Raw genomic sequence first — 16,286 nt, forward strand, 5'->3', positions numbered from 1 at the left:
GGAGTGATGACAAAGTTTAAGTTAAAAAAGATAACAGGTTTATTACCATCCAGTCCTTGATACAAGCATCAGTGCAGCGGTGGAGAACCATGCAGCCCCAAAGTGCTTCTGTCTTTCTGGCAGCTGTCCACTGCTTATAACCCACAGCATCTCTAAAAAGTCCTAATTTGGTAACGGCACATTCCTAAGCATGCTTATAATAGCTTGTAGGAGAATGGAGTCTCCACGGAGTCGCCTTATTGTTTATGACTTCCTGACAACAGTTCCAGTTTTCTCTCCACAGCCTCTAAGATAAGATTCTTCTTTGGGGCTCCAAATGAATGTGGATGACATTATTTTTAAGCTGCAGTTATTACAACATTTTATGATATTTTATATACAGATAAGTTGTTTATAGCAGACACTACAGGATACTAAACAGTTTTGCTTGCTTTTAGCAGCTTCCAGTATCCATTATTAATTTGCTGTGGTTGTACTGAAAATAACTTATCTCCTCGCTGTGCGTTCACCTTTTTAACACCTTCATCTACCTGCTAAAAGGTCTCCCCAGCCTTCGTTAGTGTCTAGAGGAGTGATCAGCTGTGTTCATGATCTACAACATGCAGGAATTGTGCTGGAAGCAGACTGCAGCGTCACCATGTTGGCTCCACTCTACTCCAAAGCTCCCTCCACCGGCAGAGACCAGACCGGCAACTCTGAAGTTGCAAGTGTGGTATTCTGGCCACAGGGGGAGGTGGGGGCTTGAGTGACATTTCATTAGCCATGTAAAGGGTCATTTTAGCACATGCTGGCTCAAGAAAATGATTTAAAACTGTGAAAAAGTTGCCCAGTCTCCCTTTAACTGGCCAGTGTGGAACTTGCAGGGTAGAGACGTTTTAAAAGTGGAAGTGTCAAAGTCACAGAGGTTTCTGTAAGTGTAAATATTCAGAAGAGAAGTTCTCACAAACCTGGATCCGTTTTTATATCAAAATAGGGCTGGGCGATATGGCCTATAATCAATATCAGGATATATTGAGGATTTCACCGTGATAACGATAAACAGACGATAACTACAAGTATGCACAGACACAAAAGTTGCCCACTAGATGGAGCTGTCACATGTGTTATGAGTCACATTTTTAATTGACATGAGAAAAATTTTCTCGATAAAAGTCAGAAATTTCGATAACGATTAATGTTCGATTTATTGCCCAGCCCTACATCAAACACGTTTAAATATTTACAGACTGAGTAAAAACCTGAATATGCTGCAGCATCAGACATCATTTATGAGCAGGATTCTGCAACCTTTACAGTCCAAAGAGCCATTTCCCCATCAGTTCATTTAAAACTTTAGAGCCACAATTATTACAGGGTCTTTTGCAAACAGACACTTTGTAGTTTTTGATCAATTTCTACAGAAGAGGATTAAGAAAATATTTTTCTCAAATATCTGACAATACTTTTGCCTGAGAGAGAAAAAAATCAGATTGAAGTGAAATTCGGGATTTTTTTTAATTTTTCTGAGATCAGTGTCATGAAACTATTTCCTTTTAAGAAAAGGGATTTTTGAAAACAAAACAGCAAATACATCTCTTTCATTTTTTTCTATTGGAAGTTTCTCATGGAAAATGATGTTAAAATTACAATACTGATGCTTTTAGTGTCGTTCTGCTGTGGGTATTTTATGCAGTTATTCCATTAAAGAAAACAGAAAAACTGCTTAAACCTGCATTTTTATTACATCTTTATTAAAAAACGCAAGTCAGATTTTTGTTATGTTTCTAGCCAAAACGATTAAAATCCAGTGTGAATGGTCCCAAGAGCCACTAGTGGGGGCGACCCCTGGTCATCATGAGTACTCTAATTTCCCTCTGGGACTAATAAAGTATTTTTGAATTGAATTTATATAGAACAGGTGATGCCGCTTCTCAAATCTACCACTTGATGGTAGCAAAGAGCTACATTTTAACAGCTTGCTCACATTTCTGAATATTGTGGGACGTTCAGTGAAATGAGCTGTGTTTAAACTGCCACACTGGATTTTTATACCTGGAACAGCTGATCAAATGCATTGCAAAAGAAAGACTACAGCCTCATCCAACAGAACTAGCTTTATGTAATCCATCAAACTCCCCATTTTCAGCTCGGTTTAAAACTAACTCGGTGATTTTGTTCTACCCCAAAATCAATGCACTGAGAAAAATCTGAACGCTACAAGTTTGTGCAACAGATTTATTGTAAAAGTTCTTCCATCAGCACAGATGCTACGTAGGCTTGAATAAAGCAGGAGTGTAGGACTGGTTTCATTTAAACCCTCTGGTCCCCAAACAAGCTGTGGTATTTACAAAAAGGAAAAGGAATACAAAAGTCCTACAGTACTTTGCTTACATGTTAACAAAGTGCTTTTTAATTATTCTCTTTTGTCAGGTTTACTGAAAAGACAAAACTTGTCACTGGGCAGTTTTGACTTTTCAATTTTTGAAATAATTTGATCAACAAATTTAATGAAATCAACTTGTTTTGTTTTCTGAAGTTATTTTTGTCTTTACTCTTTCCTGCCCTTAATTAAATGAAGTTTTGTTTTACGATAAACCTGAAAAAAGAAGCCTTCCTTAAGCTCCGCCCCCTTGTCTTTACACATGTGGTTGAGGAGTGAGAACAGAAACAAGAAGCCTGTCTTATGGTCCCCATCACTGATGAGTCTCAGCGTCTCACAGACCTACATGAGCAGACCAGAGAGGATCTGAGACGTTCCTCCATAATGTTCTTCTGCATGGATACAACAGGGAGTAAAACAACACAGTGTGACTTCACCAGCAGGTGGGAAAAACAGTCTGTCAGTTTACTAGTTTCAGTTTTTAGTCCTAAAACAGCTGGAGAATCCTGGATCCATCACCATGTGGAGGAGTTCCTCTTCCAGGATGTGCTGCTGTGTCCTCAGTGTCCTCTGCAGCCACTCCAGCTGGGACACGCCGTTAGTCAGGCATGTCGATGCAGAGTTTAGGTGGCGGGACAAAGTACTTCCCAGGGCTCTGTGTGATCACCACGCCTGTCTTCTTGTGGACCATGGGGGCGATCTTTGGTGGCGCCTCAGGGACGTGGAAATCCTCCAGTGACTCTGGGTCGTCGCTGCGTTGGAGGTCGTAGGACACGTTCCCGTATTCTCTCAGGAAGGGGAGCAGCTCCAGCAGGAAGTGGCAGAAGTCCTTACGGATGCCAAACCACCCTGATGGAGATCAGAACTCGTTAGGTGCAATTCAATCAGACACACGGTACATCAAGTCATCTGAAGTATCACAACAAGAAATCTGTTCCTGTTAAAAAGAAAAAGGATGGCTGCGCAGAAACAAAGACTCACAGTGGTTCCCCCCCTTCTGGCCAAAGGTGGTGGCCATGAGTGTGAGCAGAGAGAGCCACAGAGGGACAAACACACACATGTAGCTGAGACTGTTGTGGCCGTCCAGCTTGTGCACCAGAAGGATCTGAGAGGAAAAAACAAATCATTTGGATAAAAACCCCAAACATCCCCGTAGACGATAACAGGGTGGTTTAATCGAATGTATGGAGTTAAAAGGGGTTTCAACTTTTCTTGTTGTCTTTTTTGGATGTCGTTCTAAGCCATAAAATCCTTGATGTCACTTTTTAAATGGTGAACAATCTGTTTTATAATAACAATTTAAAAAGTTGAGATTCAGATTAAATGGATCAAATCTGTGCTTTATCGCCTCATTTCAGTTCCGAAACACAGAACAAAACAAAGAAAAGGTTTGAAGTCAGACCTCGAAGGTAAGAAGAGGTACAACGATGGTCATCCAGCTGATTGCCATGGTGATGTGAGTCCGCCGTTGCTCGGCAATGATGTCTATGGAGCGGAGGAAGAGGACCGACCAGATGATGTAGTAAAGGACAACAAGGCACAAGAAGGACATGAGGATCCACAGAGGGACACAAACCACCTGCAGGAGACAAATCCAGAAAATCTTTCGCAATAGCTATAGTGGGACTTACATTTAACACACGTGTGTGTGTGCGTGTGTGTGATAAGGACAGGATGTAGAATGCATCCCGATCCATGAAATCATGAAACATCTAATAGCTTTATTATATGATTTATTGATCCTCACCAGCCAAGGCCAGTTGATGATTCTGTCCAGCCTCAGAGCGATGAAAATGAACTGCAGAATATTTACAGAACACAACACCTCCAGCTGAGGAGGAAAACAGAATCATTTCAAAAACAGGACACAGTACTCGTGTAACAGGTGTCGCAGCAGGGCTGAACGATCTTAGGAGAAAATAAAATTGCGATATTTCTAGCAGAAATTGCGATTTCAGTTCAATTCATGATTTTCTGCAAACAAAGGTCCAACACTAGCCTGTCAAGCCATCCTGCATATTAAGTGAACAGCTGGCCTAGATTCTAATCTAGTACAACTAATCATTCACATTAATATTTACTAATACAATAAAAACAGTTAAAGCTATTAATATTTTCTCTCAGCAGGGTTTCCCACAGCGCTTTATAAGCCTGGCGGCCCACCAGGCTTTGCTTGGCCACCTGCCAGGCTAAGCGCCATGCCCCGTCCCCCTCCCCTACTGTGTCCGCTGACACGAACGGCGCAACGAAACTACAGCTCCCCCCATCAGCTGATACTGGTGAGAAACAGCGGCTGAATGTGTGCCTTCTTACCTCGAGGGAGCGATCGTGTCTAAAGCCCCAGATACACGCTGCTACAGAGACTGGCGACACAAAGAAGAGAGGCATGAAGACGAGAAGCCAGAAGTAGTTTCCTCTCGCCACACGGTCGCACACCAACACTTCAAACATCAACAGCAGGACGTGGAGCCCAACGGCTATCAGCATGGCCTTGAACTCCACACATGTCTCTCCTTCAGCCCTAACAGCAGATACACAAACATCATTAAAGTCAAATCAACAGAGCTAAGAGCTGCAGCAGCTGTGTTTTATGTCAGAAATGTGAGCCTACCTGTACTGAGGGTTGTGGGCCCACACTCCAGTTCCCACAGAAGCCCCGATGATCACCAACAGCTTCCACAACCATATTGGGGTAAAAACTGCCCAGTAGCTCCACTGGATGACCCCATCCAGCCTCAAGGAGAGCAACACGGAAAACAGCAGCAGACAGGAATAAATCAGGAACTTACTGTGAGACAGGAGAGAGAGAAACACAAATGATCATTTATACAGCTCAACATTCCACATCTACAGCAAATGATTAATATTTGACTTTTCTACTCTGTGGATCATTTTTAGAGCCTATAATATGACTAAACATGGTAATGTTATGCAATATTTTAAAACTAATAATTCTATGATCAGTCTTTATATCTGAAGTTGTGCAGATCCTAAAATAAACGTGTGCACTGGCGGAAAAGTTATCATTTCAATAAAGTTGTATTAAATCTACGATTTGACTAGAAAACTACTAATAAAATAAAAAAAATAAATAAAAAAAACGTATTATAACCTGACTTTAGCTTGACTATATATTACATCGATCTGCCACACATTCCCCAACCTAGCTGAACAGGAAACTTGACATTTTTCCTAATTCGAAACCTGATTTACAGCATCTGTTGTAAAAGCCGCTGTTAGCGGACCTGTTTTATTGGACAGTTCACTTAAGTTGGAAAAATGCCACAAAAAACGTAAAAGACAATAACTTTCATATCAAAAGTAACTGTTACAGTTAGGAAACTAACAGAAGTGTTAGCATTGTTTATGTTAGCATATTAGCCAGGCCTTTAGCAGCGTAACTTCGTCATTTATCTGCTTTAGCAACTTATATTCAAAGACGTTTACGTAGTTAGGTAGAACAACCATTAAACAGGATAAATATCAGTATTTTCATAAATATGTCACACATGTTTAATACGGTTTCCAACGAACGAAGAACAGATTTCGCTAACAGTTCTGTAGCTAGTCGTTACCTGGGGTTGAAGTCCTGAAAGAGTCCTCTTAAATTCATGGTGAAGAACACGCTGCTTGTTTAAGTAACTTAATGTTACTCTCCTCGCTGCTAGGGGCGTCCTAACCGCCTATCATGAATGTTACACATTGTACAGTTTAGTGACAGACTAGCTTTGGAGCTCCGTTTCAGCACTGTTTTGATTTTACCGAAACTAACAGGCGGAAATTACGTCAGTTCTCATTTGTTGCTGAAATTGGGGCGTTACTATCGCCACCTAGTGGTAACAAAGGAAAATCTCAGAAATACAGTTTTCTCAATTGTTTACGCAGGTTTTCTGAAAGCATGCCCCACATTGTCAGAACTCTACACACAAATTCACAAAATACACACAATGGGCAAACCCCTTCAATTTTCCTGCTAAATCAAACTGCATTAAAAACTATGCAATTTCTTCGCAAAATGTATAGATAGATAGATAGATAGATAGATAGATAGATAGATAGATAGATAGATAGATAGATAGATAGATAGATAGATAGATAGATAGATAGATAGATAGATAGATAGATAGACAGATAGATAGATAGATAGATAGATAGACAGACAGACAGACAGACAGACAGACAGACAGACAGACAGATAGATAGATAGATAGATAGATAGATAGATAGATAGATAGATAGATAGATAGATAGATAGATAGATAGATAGATAGATAGATAGATAGATAGATAGATAGATAGATGATAGATAGATAGATAGACAGATAGATAGATAGATAGATAGATAGATAGATAGATAGATAGATAGATAGGTAGATAGATAGATAGATAGATAGACAGACAGACAGACAGACAGACAGACAGACAGACAGATAGATAGATAGATGATAGATAGATAGATAGATAGATAGATAGATAGATAGATAGATAGATAGATAGATAGATGATAGATAGATAGATAGATAGATAGATAGATAGATAGATAGATAATCTTTATTGACAGACTCTTAGGTCCAGATAAAATACATATAAAACAACAGATCAATGAAACAAAATAGATAAATAGAAATAAAAAGATAACAGCAAAAAATTGAATAAAAATCTAAATGTAATTAAAAACTTTACTATAAACTGTTCCACACAAGGTTAACCACACAAACACTTCAACCAGTGTTTCCTTATACTGAACAAATAGCGACAACTGCTCACAGTAGGATCAGTGATTGCTGAAATTATACTGTTGGCAGAGCTATCCAGTCGGCCTATAAAAGTGAATATGATTTTTCTTAAAAGTGCTTTAAAAATACAAATGCCTGCTGTTACAAACATCTGACTGGCATTGCCCCCTCTGGGTATTTTAAGTATGATCCTTAAGGCATCGTTGTATGCAACTTGCAGTTTATTCATGCTGCTTTGATTGTAGGATGACCACAGTTGGGCTGTGTAGAGCGGAGTACAATATGCTTTAAATAAAGCCACCTTAACTGGAGTTGAACAAAAACCAAACTTACGAGCTATACTATTAGCTTGTGCACACAGCTTACAGCACTGTCTGTGGATGTCAGCATCATCACTACTGTGATGTATAATTATGATTAATTAAAATTTTTCACATTCATAAGAACCAGTTGGACACTGACGTTTTTATGTAAAACATTATGACCACAGTTACATGTTATAAAATATGTCTTACTGTATTTTCACACAAAAAGGATGCACACAGTGTTCATCCAAACCAACACAAAGTTGCAAATGCAGTGGTCTACATATTCAAACAGAAGAATGTACTGAATACAGTTTAGCCAAAACAAACAAACAAAAAATAAACAACTATGCTGCATCCTCTCCTCGTTTTCTATTTGGCCACCACACCTCATCCACATCACATGCAATGTGCTCCCTGGCCAAGCAGTGGGGTAAATATCTCTTAGCATGGCACATCCAGCTATATCTGCATGTGCTTCTTCCATAGCTTGGAGAAGGGGTACGTGTGTGTGTGGATTTCAGTCATACACTTTCTATCTCGTTGCAGAAAAACATTGCTCAATGGGATAGAGGCATGGATAATATAAAGGAATAGAAACAATTAAAAATAGTGGGTAGTCAGTGAACCAGTCACTTACCAGAGCAGCCATTGAAAACTGCCGTCCCATATGACAACAAGCCTGAGCTGCTCTGGGCCATCCATCTGAACTGGTGGAAGGAGTGTGTTGTGTAGGACGTCCAGGGACATGATGACAGACACCATGTTGAGAAATTGCTGCACACATTGTGATGTTTCCACGCTGGCCAGGAACTTTAACAATGGCACGTTGACCAATGACATTCCTTCCCCACCTTCATCTTTTTGCGAGGTTGAATCCATCCTCATCAATACAAATTAAATGGTGCTCCCCTGCAGCCGCCTCAAGCTCAATCAACTAATAAATGAATCAAGCGAAGCCTCAGCTTGCACGTCCTCTTCAACTACAAGAGGAACAATGCCAGACTTTATAAAATAAAAGTGGGCACTGTTCTTGGGACTTACCGCTCAGGACTGAGTCCAGGTGAAAGTGCTGGCCAAGGAGAATCTTCTCCACACTATCCTGGTCCTCAACCCCACTTGTCAGTGGCCAGAGGGTAACTTGGGATACTGATGTAAGCCCTCTGGAGAGGGGTCCCAACCAGCTCAAAGCGATGCTGCTTTCACTCGTAACTTGCCCGGGGTCAGGGCTGTCTAAATGGGAGGTTATTCTGGAATAAAACCCCCTTTATGAGAAAGGGATCTTAGCTTATCAGTAAGCCTGTTGTTCTGACCTAGGTCATAAATAAAGCACCAGAGACGATGTTTCTCTTTTTGGGTTCAAATATAGAAAACCCTTTTTAATGAATAAAAGTTTAAAATATAGTAAAATCAGTCCAAGTAGATAAAAGATGCGTAAAAGTCAGATAAGGATGATAAAAGTGAAATCCCCTGTAACTTTGCTTTGGAATAGCAAATATAAAAGTTGTAAAGAGAAAAAATTATCAAAAGAATAATAAATTCATGTATTTTTGGGTTATTTTAAACTTTTTTTGATGATAAAATAAATGCAAACCCCTTTAAGTATAAGTAAAACCTTTAAGTAATATGCTAAGCTGAAATATAAACCTGATATGATAAAATCATAAAAGGATCAATTTAAAATGTAAATACCAAGATTAAAATTATTGAAGTCTTTTGATGGAACACCTGGAAAGCTCAAAAGAAATGTTGTTAGAAAATGTTCTTTTCTTTTTCTTATCCTTTCACATCCCATTGAATCTGCACCGAAGTCCCTTGAGTGTCTGTTAGTGCTTGGTTTTGTCTTCTTAAACTTTTGCTTTGCACTATCTTCCATTGGGAAAGAGAAGGAAACTCATCTGTGGGTTATCCTGTTGTCTAGTGGCTCCGGCTTGGGCCAACTGAAAACAATAAGTGCAATCAGGGGCTGTGAACGAGCTGTTCCTCCCCTCCCTGAAAACGCTCATCAGGTGGTCTAGGTCTCAACCATTGCAGTAAGCTGCTGCATGAACACCTGTTTCCAACTAGCAGCACAGCATAAGTTTGGTGGCATAACTGAAGTGTCAGTGGAAGTGTCAACCCTTTTGTCTCAGCCCCTCCGGTGTGAAGACATACGTGTCTACCTGCGCGTGTCCACAGAGCAAACAAACTCGACCCAGACGCTGCTCCATCGACACCTTGCAAAATGTGCCATTATCCTATACCTGTGTTCACTGGCTTCAGAGGAAGGTCACACACAGCAAACCGCTTTCGCAACCTTCAAAACCTCCGCTCGCTAAAACCAACTCCCCCCGAAGACACTCACCTGTCTATGGGACTGTGGAACTGCCAATCAGCTGTAAACAAAGCTGACTTCATTACTGCATTGTTACGGCCGCAGCCGTTTTGAAGCCCAGAGGTGTGCTCCGCGCCGTTCCCTGTGCAGCAGCGCAGCACCACGGACAGCTACGCTCTGGGATGTTGTCCTTACTCCAGCACCATGGAGAGCGCCGGAGCAGCAGGCACAAGCAGCTGGGACTTTTTATCTCATCAGCCGGCCCTTCAAAAGCGGCCAGCTGGAGCTCATCAGGGGAGAGAAATGTTTGGAGTTGCAGAGGCAACGTTTGTTCTCTCCCCGTTGGTTGTTACCAGAGACTTTGTAGTTAATACCAGGTTGTTGTTGGCTTTTTGTAAAGAAGCAGCTTTAGAACCTTTTGTGTTTTGGGATATTTGCATTTAAGCGGTAATTTTGGTTTTGGTGTGTCTGCTAGACCATCTTGTGGTTTAAATTACCAGGTGGGGATTATTCCCCTTTTGAAGTCTCAGTTTCCTGAGCTATTTTTGTTGTTTGGGTAACCTAAGTTAATTCAGCATTTGGTTTTGTCTGTTAGACAAACCTTGGTTAATTTAAGGGTGGGATTTTCCCCTTTTGCGTTTTATTCCCTTTTTAAATAAAGGAGATTAATTTTAAGAGTGGTTGGTCCTCTGGACATTTTTAGTTATTCGTTTAAACTCAGTTTGGTAAGGGTTTTTGGCCCTTCTTTTGGTACTTTCTTTTTGTAATAAAATCCTTGAAAGGAAACTTTGAGTTTGGTCTTGCTTGGACAAGCCTTTTTCTCCCCAACGAGGGTCACTTTTTGTTAGACTGGTCCATCTTATGTTTATTCCCCTCACCTTCCTAGCTGAGCCCATAGAGGGGTGTAACATAAATGGGGGCTCGTCCGGGATTTCACTGATTTATAGCTGTTTTATTACACGGTTATAGCCTGTTTTAGATCAGTTAAGCCCGTGCCAAACGTTTGGACTAGTTTTAACATTTGCTCTTTGTTGGTTTTGTGAAGACACAAAACCCACGCTGTTTTGTGTTGTGTCATTTTGTTTTGTGCTTAAACATGGCTCAGTTTTGTGTGGAGACATTTATGGAGGCTCCATCCCGTGAGGTGCTGGAGCGTTGCCGCAAGGCTGACCTTCTGCAGATAGCTGTCAACCTTGCTCTTGACATCCCAAACCCTGTGCTGAAAAAAGACTTGAAATTGCTCATTGTGGAGCATTTGGAGGACATGGGGATTTTAAAGACTGAGAATGAGTCTGGTGCAAAGACGGAACCAGAAGGATCTCCTGCAGATCCTGATGAATGTGACGATCCTGAAGTCCCTGCTGCTGCGGAGGATCATGAGGGTTCGCCGACGGAAGGATCTCGAGACGCACGACTGCAGGTGCGGCTGGCACGTCTGGACATGGAAAGAGAGGAGAGAGCCCAGGCTAAAAGACTCCAGATGGAACTGGAGGTTCGGAGGATGGAGATTGAAGCTGACACAGCTGTGAGAATAAGGAAATTGGAACTGGAAGCCCAGCTTTCCAACCCTGGACTTCATATCACGCCCACCAAAGCTCCGCAACCCGCCACAACCCCGGCCTTTGACATTACATTTCTTTTGGCCAGGGATGAAGAAAGAGGTGTCTCTCTTCTGTCGGCGTTGTCATGTCTGTCAGATGACAGGAAAGCCGAACCAGCCCATTCCTCCTGCCCCGTTACAGCCCATTCCTGTAGTGAGTACGCCTTTTGACCATGTCATCTTAGACTGTGTGGGACCTTTACCTCCTTCTAGAACAGGAAAGCGATTTTTGTTAACCCTTATGTGTTCAGCTACAAGGTTTCCGGAGGCCATACCGCTGAACTCCATCACCACCAGGTCTATAATCAGAGCTCTAACCCATTTCTTCTCCATCTTTGGGTTACCAAAGGTAATACAGACCGACCAAGGGACAAACTTCAAATCTAAACTGTTCAAACAGGTAACAAAAACCTTAGGAATCACACATGTCATGTCATCCGCGTATCATCCTCAGAGTCAAGGCGCTTTGGAAAGATGGCACCAAACTTTAAAGGCAATGCTGACAAAGTATTGCTTAAGTAAAAGCAAAACGTGGGAAGAAGGATTGCCTTTTGTGTTGTTTGCTGCTCGTGAGGCTGTGCAGGATTCTCTTGGTTTTAGTCCTGCCCAGCTTGTGTTTGGACACACTCCTCGTGGTCCCCTGAAAGCTCTAAAAGAGAGATTTCTTTTTTCTGATCCGCCTGACAGAAAAGTGCGGGAGTATGTCCAACTCTTCCAGAAAAGATTAAAGGAAGCAAACTCTATTGCTAAAACTCACTTGGACAAAGCTAAACTGAAGATGAAGGTTCAGTAGGATAAGACGGCAACCAGACGTAACTTTGCAGTTGGAGACAAGGTACTGGTTCTAACTCCTTTGTCCAATTCGGCTCTCAGCACCAAATTTGAGGGACCATTTGAGATCCTGAGTAAGCTCGGGGACACAAATTATGTGCTACACACACCTGCCAGGAGACAGAAAAGCAGGGTTTGTCATGTTAACATGTTGAAGCGCTATGAGGATGGTTCCCCTCTGTCTAAACCTGTAACAACTTGTGTTTTAGTACCAGATGCTGCTAACAAACCTATGGTACCACAGGAAGCTGGTGAAGTCGGAGAAGACTTCCCCTCTAGTTGTAGTCCTCGGTTAAATAACTCCGAGGCACTTAAGGAACTGGAAGGACAGATAACACATTTGTCACCTGAAATGGCTGGAGACTTGGTGAAGTTAATTCACTCTAGGAAGAGTCTGTTTGTTGATGTGCCCACTCAGACCACTGTGTTAGCACATCATGTTGAGGTGAGTGAAGCCAAGCCCATTAGACAGCATCCGTACCGTGCTAGTCCCGAGAAAAGACTGATTATGAAAGAAGAAACGGAGTACTTATTGAAAAATGGCTTTGCTATTCCCAGCAGGAGCCCCTGGAGTTCACCCTGTCTGGTGGAGAGGAAACCAGATGGAACCGCTCGGTTTATAACCGATTACAGGAAGTTAAATGCGGTTACCATCTCAGACTCATATCCTCTACCCCGTATAGATGATTGCGTTGACAGTGTGGGACCTTCCAAGTTTGTGACTAAGTTGGACCTGTTAAAGGGATATTGGCAGGTACCTTTAACAGAAGAAGCTTCTCTTATGTCAGCTTTTGTTACCCCAGATGCCTTTTTACAGTACACTGTGTTACCCTTTGGCATGAAAAATGCACCTGCCACCTTCCAAAGGTTAATTAACACTGTTACTTCTGGCCTCTCACATTGTAGTGCTTACCTCGACGATATTGTTGTTTATACAGACACCTGGGAAGAACACCTCAACACTCTCACTCAGTTATTTGATCGTCTGGTGCAGGCCAACCTGACCCTGAACTTGGCCAAATGTGACTTTGTTAAGGCTACCGTCACTTACTTAGGTAAAGAAGTTGGGCAGGGGAAAATAAAGGTCCTGCATGAAAAGGTGAAGGCTATGATGTCGTTTCCTCCTCCCTCTACTCGCCGAGAACTGAGACGGTTCCTGGGCATGGTTGGATACTATAGGGGGTTTTGTCGAAACTTTTCTGCCGTTGTTCTTCCTCTCACAGATCAGCTAAGTCCCCAAAGGAAGTTTGAATGGACTTCGGAGTGCCAAGCCTCTTTTGAGGCTGCCAAGCTGCTGCTGTGCTCTGCTCCTGTCCTGGCTGCACCCGATCTGACCAGGCCGTTCAAGCTGGAAGTTGATGCCAGCGCTATAGCCGCTGGAAGTGTGCTGATCCAGGAAGATTCAGCTGGTATTGATCATCCGGTCTGTTATTTTTCTAAGAAGTTCAACCGACACCAACTGCACTATTCCACCATTGAAAAGGAAACGTTGGCTCTACTCCTTTCATTGCAGCATTTCCACGTTTACGTGGGTTCCAGTTGTTCTCCTACAATAGTGTATACAGACCATAACCCTTTGACTTTCCTCAGTAGGCTGTATAACCAGAACCAGCGGCTCATGCGGTCGGCGCTCATCCTACAGGAATATGCCATCGAGGTTCGACACAAGAAGGGGACTAACAACATCATTGCTGATGGGTTGTCCAGGAGTTTTGGTAACCTGTAGCGTCCAATAACCACTACATATCATAGATGCATACAATTTGTTTTAACTCCTCCTTCCAGGGCCCCTTGTAGGCACAAGGGCTTCACCCTCTTTAGGGTGTTGCCGTTTGTTGTTTTCTCTAGGGTTGCGGCAAGAGGCTAGTGTTGTCTGTGTCCTGCAGACATCTCGGGAGCACCCCAGGGTGATGGGGGACGGGCTTGCCAATGGGCCACCCCTCGTCGTCGCTGGTTTGTATGTGTACACCCACACATGTGCTTAATCTGCCCGCCTTAACCCGCATGAAGAGCAAGGGTTGAGTTAGAGAAGCTCCCCCATAGGTAGTTAGCGGGATGCCCTGGTTGTGTGTAAATGGAGGATACTGTTGAGTTTTAAATGCATCTTGCGTTTTAAGAAAAAAGATGGTGGTGTCTTAGGTATGGTTTTAGATTCTTTATCTCACCCCCTCCTTTTTTCTTTTAAGGGTGGGGATGTTACGGCCGCAGCCGTTTTGAAGCCCAGATGTGTGCTCCGCGCCGTTCCCTGTGCAGCAGCGCAGCACCACGGACAGCTACGCTCTGGGATGTTGTCCTTACTCCAGCACCATGGAGAGCGCCGGAGCGGCAGGCACAAGCAGCTGGGACTTTTTATCTCATCAGCCGGCCCTTCAAAAGCGGCCAGCTGGAGCTCATCAGGGGAGAGAAATGTTTGGAGTTGCAGAGGCAACGTTTGTTCTCTCCCCGTTGGTTGTTACCAGAGACTTTGTAGTTAATACCAGGTTGTTGTTGGCTTTTTGTAAAGAAGCAGCTTTAGAACCATTTGTGTTTTGGGATATTTGCATTTAAGCGGTAATTTTGGTTTTGGTGTGTCTGCTAGACCATCTTGTGGTTTAAATTACCAGGTGGGGATTATTCCCCTTTTGAAGTCTCAGTTTCCTGAGCTATTTTTGTTGTTTGGGTAACCTAAGTTAATTCAGCATTTGGTTTTGTCTGTTAGACAAACCTTGGTTAATTTAAGGGTGGGATTTTCCCCTTTTGCATTTCATTCCCTTTTTAAATAAAGGAGATTAATTTTAAGAGTGGTTGGTCCTCTGGACATTTTTAGTTATTCGTTTAAACTCAGTTTGGTAAGGGTTTTTGGCCCTTCTTTTGGTACTTTCTTTTTGTAATAAAATCCTTGAAAGGAAACTTTGAGTTTGGTCTTGCTTGGACAAGCCTTTTTCTCCCCAACGAGGGTCACTTTTTGTTGGACTGGTCCATCTTATGTTTATTCCCCTCACCTTCCTAGCTGAGCCCATAGAGGGGTGTAACATGCATATGCAAACCACCTGTCACTCGATGCACTGGCTCTCACTGAGACCTGGATCAAACCATGTGACAATGCTACCCCATCTGCTCTCTCAATTAACCACACTTTCTCCACACTTCTCGTGCATCTGGCCGAGGTGGTGGAACAGGCATGTTTCTTTCCAAGTTAGTTGCTACCCATCACTAAATACAACTCCTTTGAATACCATGCCATCCAGGTAACTGTACCGAAAAAATTCTTTTTGGTTGTCATATATCGCCAACCAGGTCAACTCGTATACTTTCTTGATGAACTCGACATCCTGCTGTCCTCCATTCCTGAGCATGACCGTCCCACATTGGTCCTTGGAGACATGAATATTCACCCGGACAATCCCAGCTCATCAGGCTTCCTGTCACTAATGCCATCATTTGATCTAAAACTAGTACAAAGTCCTCCAACTCACAAAGCTGGAAAAGCATTTGACCTCATTTTCACCAGAAACTGTGCCATAGACACAATCTCTGTCACACTGCTGCATCTTTCTGATCATTACTTCATCCATTTCAGCACGACTCTACAAGGGAGGTCCACTGCTTCCTCCCCAATGGTCTCATTCCGCCGCAACCTCCACAATCTGGCACCCAACCACTTCTCCTCTCTTGTTGCCTCCACTCTTCCATCTCCCAGCACATTCTCTGCTTATGAAGTGAATGAAGCCACCGAGTCCCTCTGCTCCACACTCTGCTCTTGTCTTAACAACTTGTGCCCTTTAGACACTAGACCTGCTAGATCCTCTCAGTCGCACCCTTGACTAAATTATACCCTCCGGTCTCTACGCACCAGTCTTAGAGCTGCGGAACGGAAATGGCGCAACACAAAAGATCCTGGTGATCAATTGAAATTTCATGAATTACTGTCCTCATTCTCTGCCAGCATCACTGATGCAAAGAAAGCTTTCTACACTGACAAAATTCTCAGCTCTACTGACTCTCAGAAACTATTTTCGACATTCAAAACTCTGCTCAACCCTCCATCTCCACCTCCTACCAACAATCTATCTGCTGACACCTTTGTCTCATTCTTCACTGACAAAGTGGCAGCTATAAGCAAGCAGTTTACTCAACTGGCCACTCCTGAATATTCGCTACC

General features: G+C 42.6%; 2 protein-coding genes across 2 annotated transcripts; one reads left to right on the forward strand and one right to left on the reverse strand.

Annotated features, from left to right (window-relative positions):
• Positions 1–2,200: 2,200 nt before the first annotated feature.
• On the reverse strand, positions 2,201–6,157 carry tmem185 (transmembrane protein 185). Its single transcript, XM_015974663.3, has 7 exons — positions 5,935–6,157; positions 4,971–5,147; positions 4,673–4,880; positions 4,107–4,190; positions 3,762–3,938; positions 3,341–3,464; positions 2,201–3,208 (listed from the first exon to the last, which is right to left on the reverse strand). Exons 1-7 carry the CDS (start codon positions 5,970–5,972, stop codon positions 2,958–2,960), a joined length of 1,059 nt encoding a protein of 352 aa, XP_015830149.1. The 5' UTR covers positions 5,973–6,157; the 3' UTR covers positions 2,201–2,957.
• Positions 6,158–10,025: 3,868 nt separating this feature from the next.
• On the forward strand, positions 10,026–12,107 carry LOC139066095 (uncharacterized). Its single transcript, XM_070547966.1, has 2 exons — positions 10,026–11,468; positions 11,566–12,107. Exons 1-2 carry the CDS (start codon positions 10,811–10,813, stop codon positions 12,105–12,107), a joined length of 1,200 nt encoding a protein of 399 aa, XP_070404067.1. The 5' UTR covers positions 10,026–10,810.
• Positions 12,108–16,286: the final 4,179 nt, after the last annotated feature.

Source organism: Nothobranchius furzeri, chromosome 2 (genome assembly GCF_043380555.1).
Source record: "Nothobranchius furzeri strain GRZ-AD chromosome 2, NfurGRZ-RIMD1, whole genome shotgun sequence".
Classification (NCBI taxonomy): Eukaryota; Metazoa; Chordata; class Actinopteri; order Cyprinodontiformes; family Nothobranchiidae; genus Nothobranchius; species Nothobranchius furzeri.

Coding starts and splice junctions, on each gene's coding strand:
- LOC139066095 (XM_070547966.1), top strand. CDS start 10,811: ATGGCTCAGTTTTGTGTGGAGACATTTATGGAGGCTCCATCCCGTGAG. Junction 11,469..11,565: donor CGTTACAGCCCATTCCTGTA/GTGAGTACGCCT, acceptor TTATGTGTTCAG/CTACAAGGTTTCCGGAGGCC.
- tmem185 (XM_015974663.3), bottom strand. CDS start 5,972: ATGAATTTAAGAGGACTCTTTCAGGACTTCAACCCCAG. Junction 5,148..5,934: donor TTTCAGGACTTCAACCCCAG/GTAACGACTAGC, acceptor CCTGTCTCACAG/TAAGTTCCTGATTTATTCCT. Junction 4,881..4,970: donor GCCCACAACCCTCAGTACAG/GTAGGCTCACAT, acceptor ATCTGCTGTTAG/GGCTGAAGGAGAGACATGTG.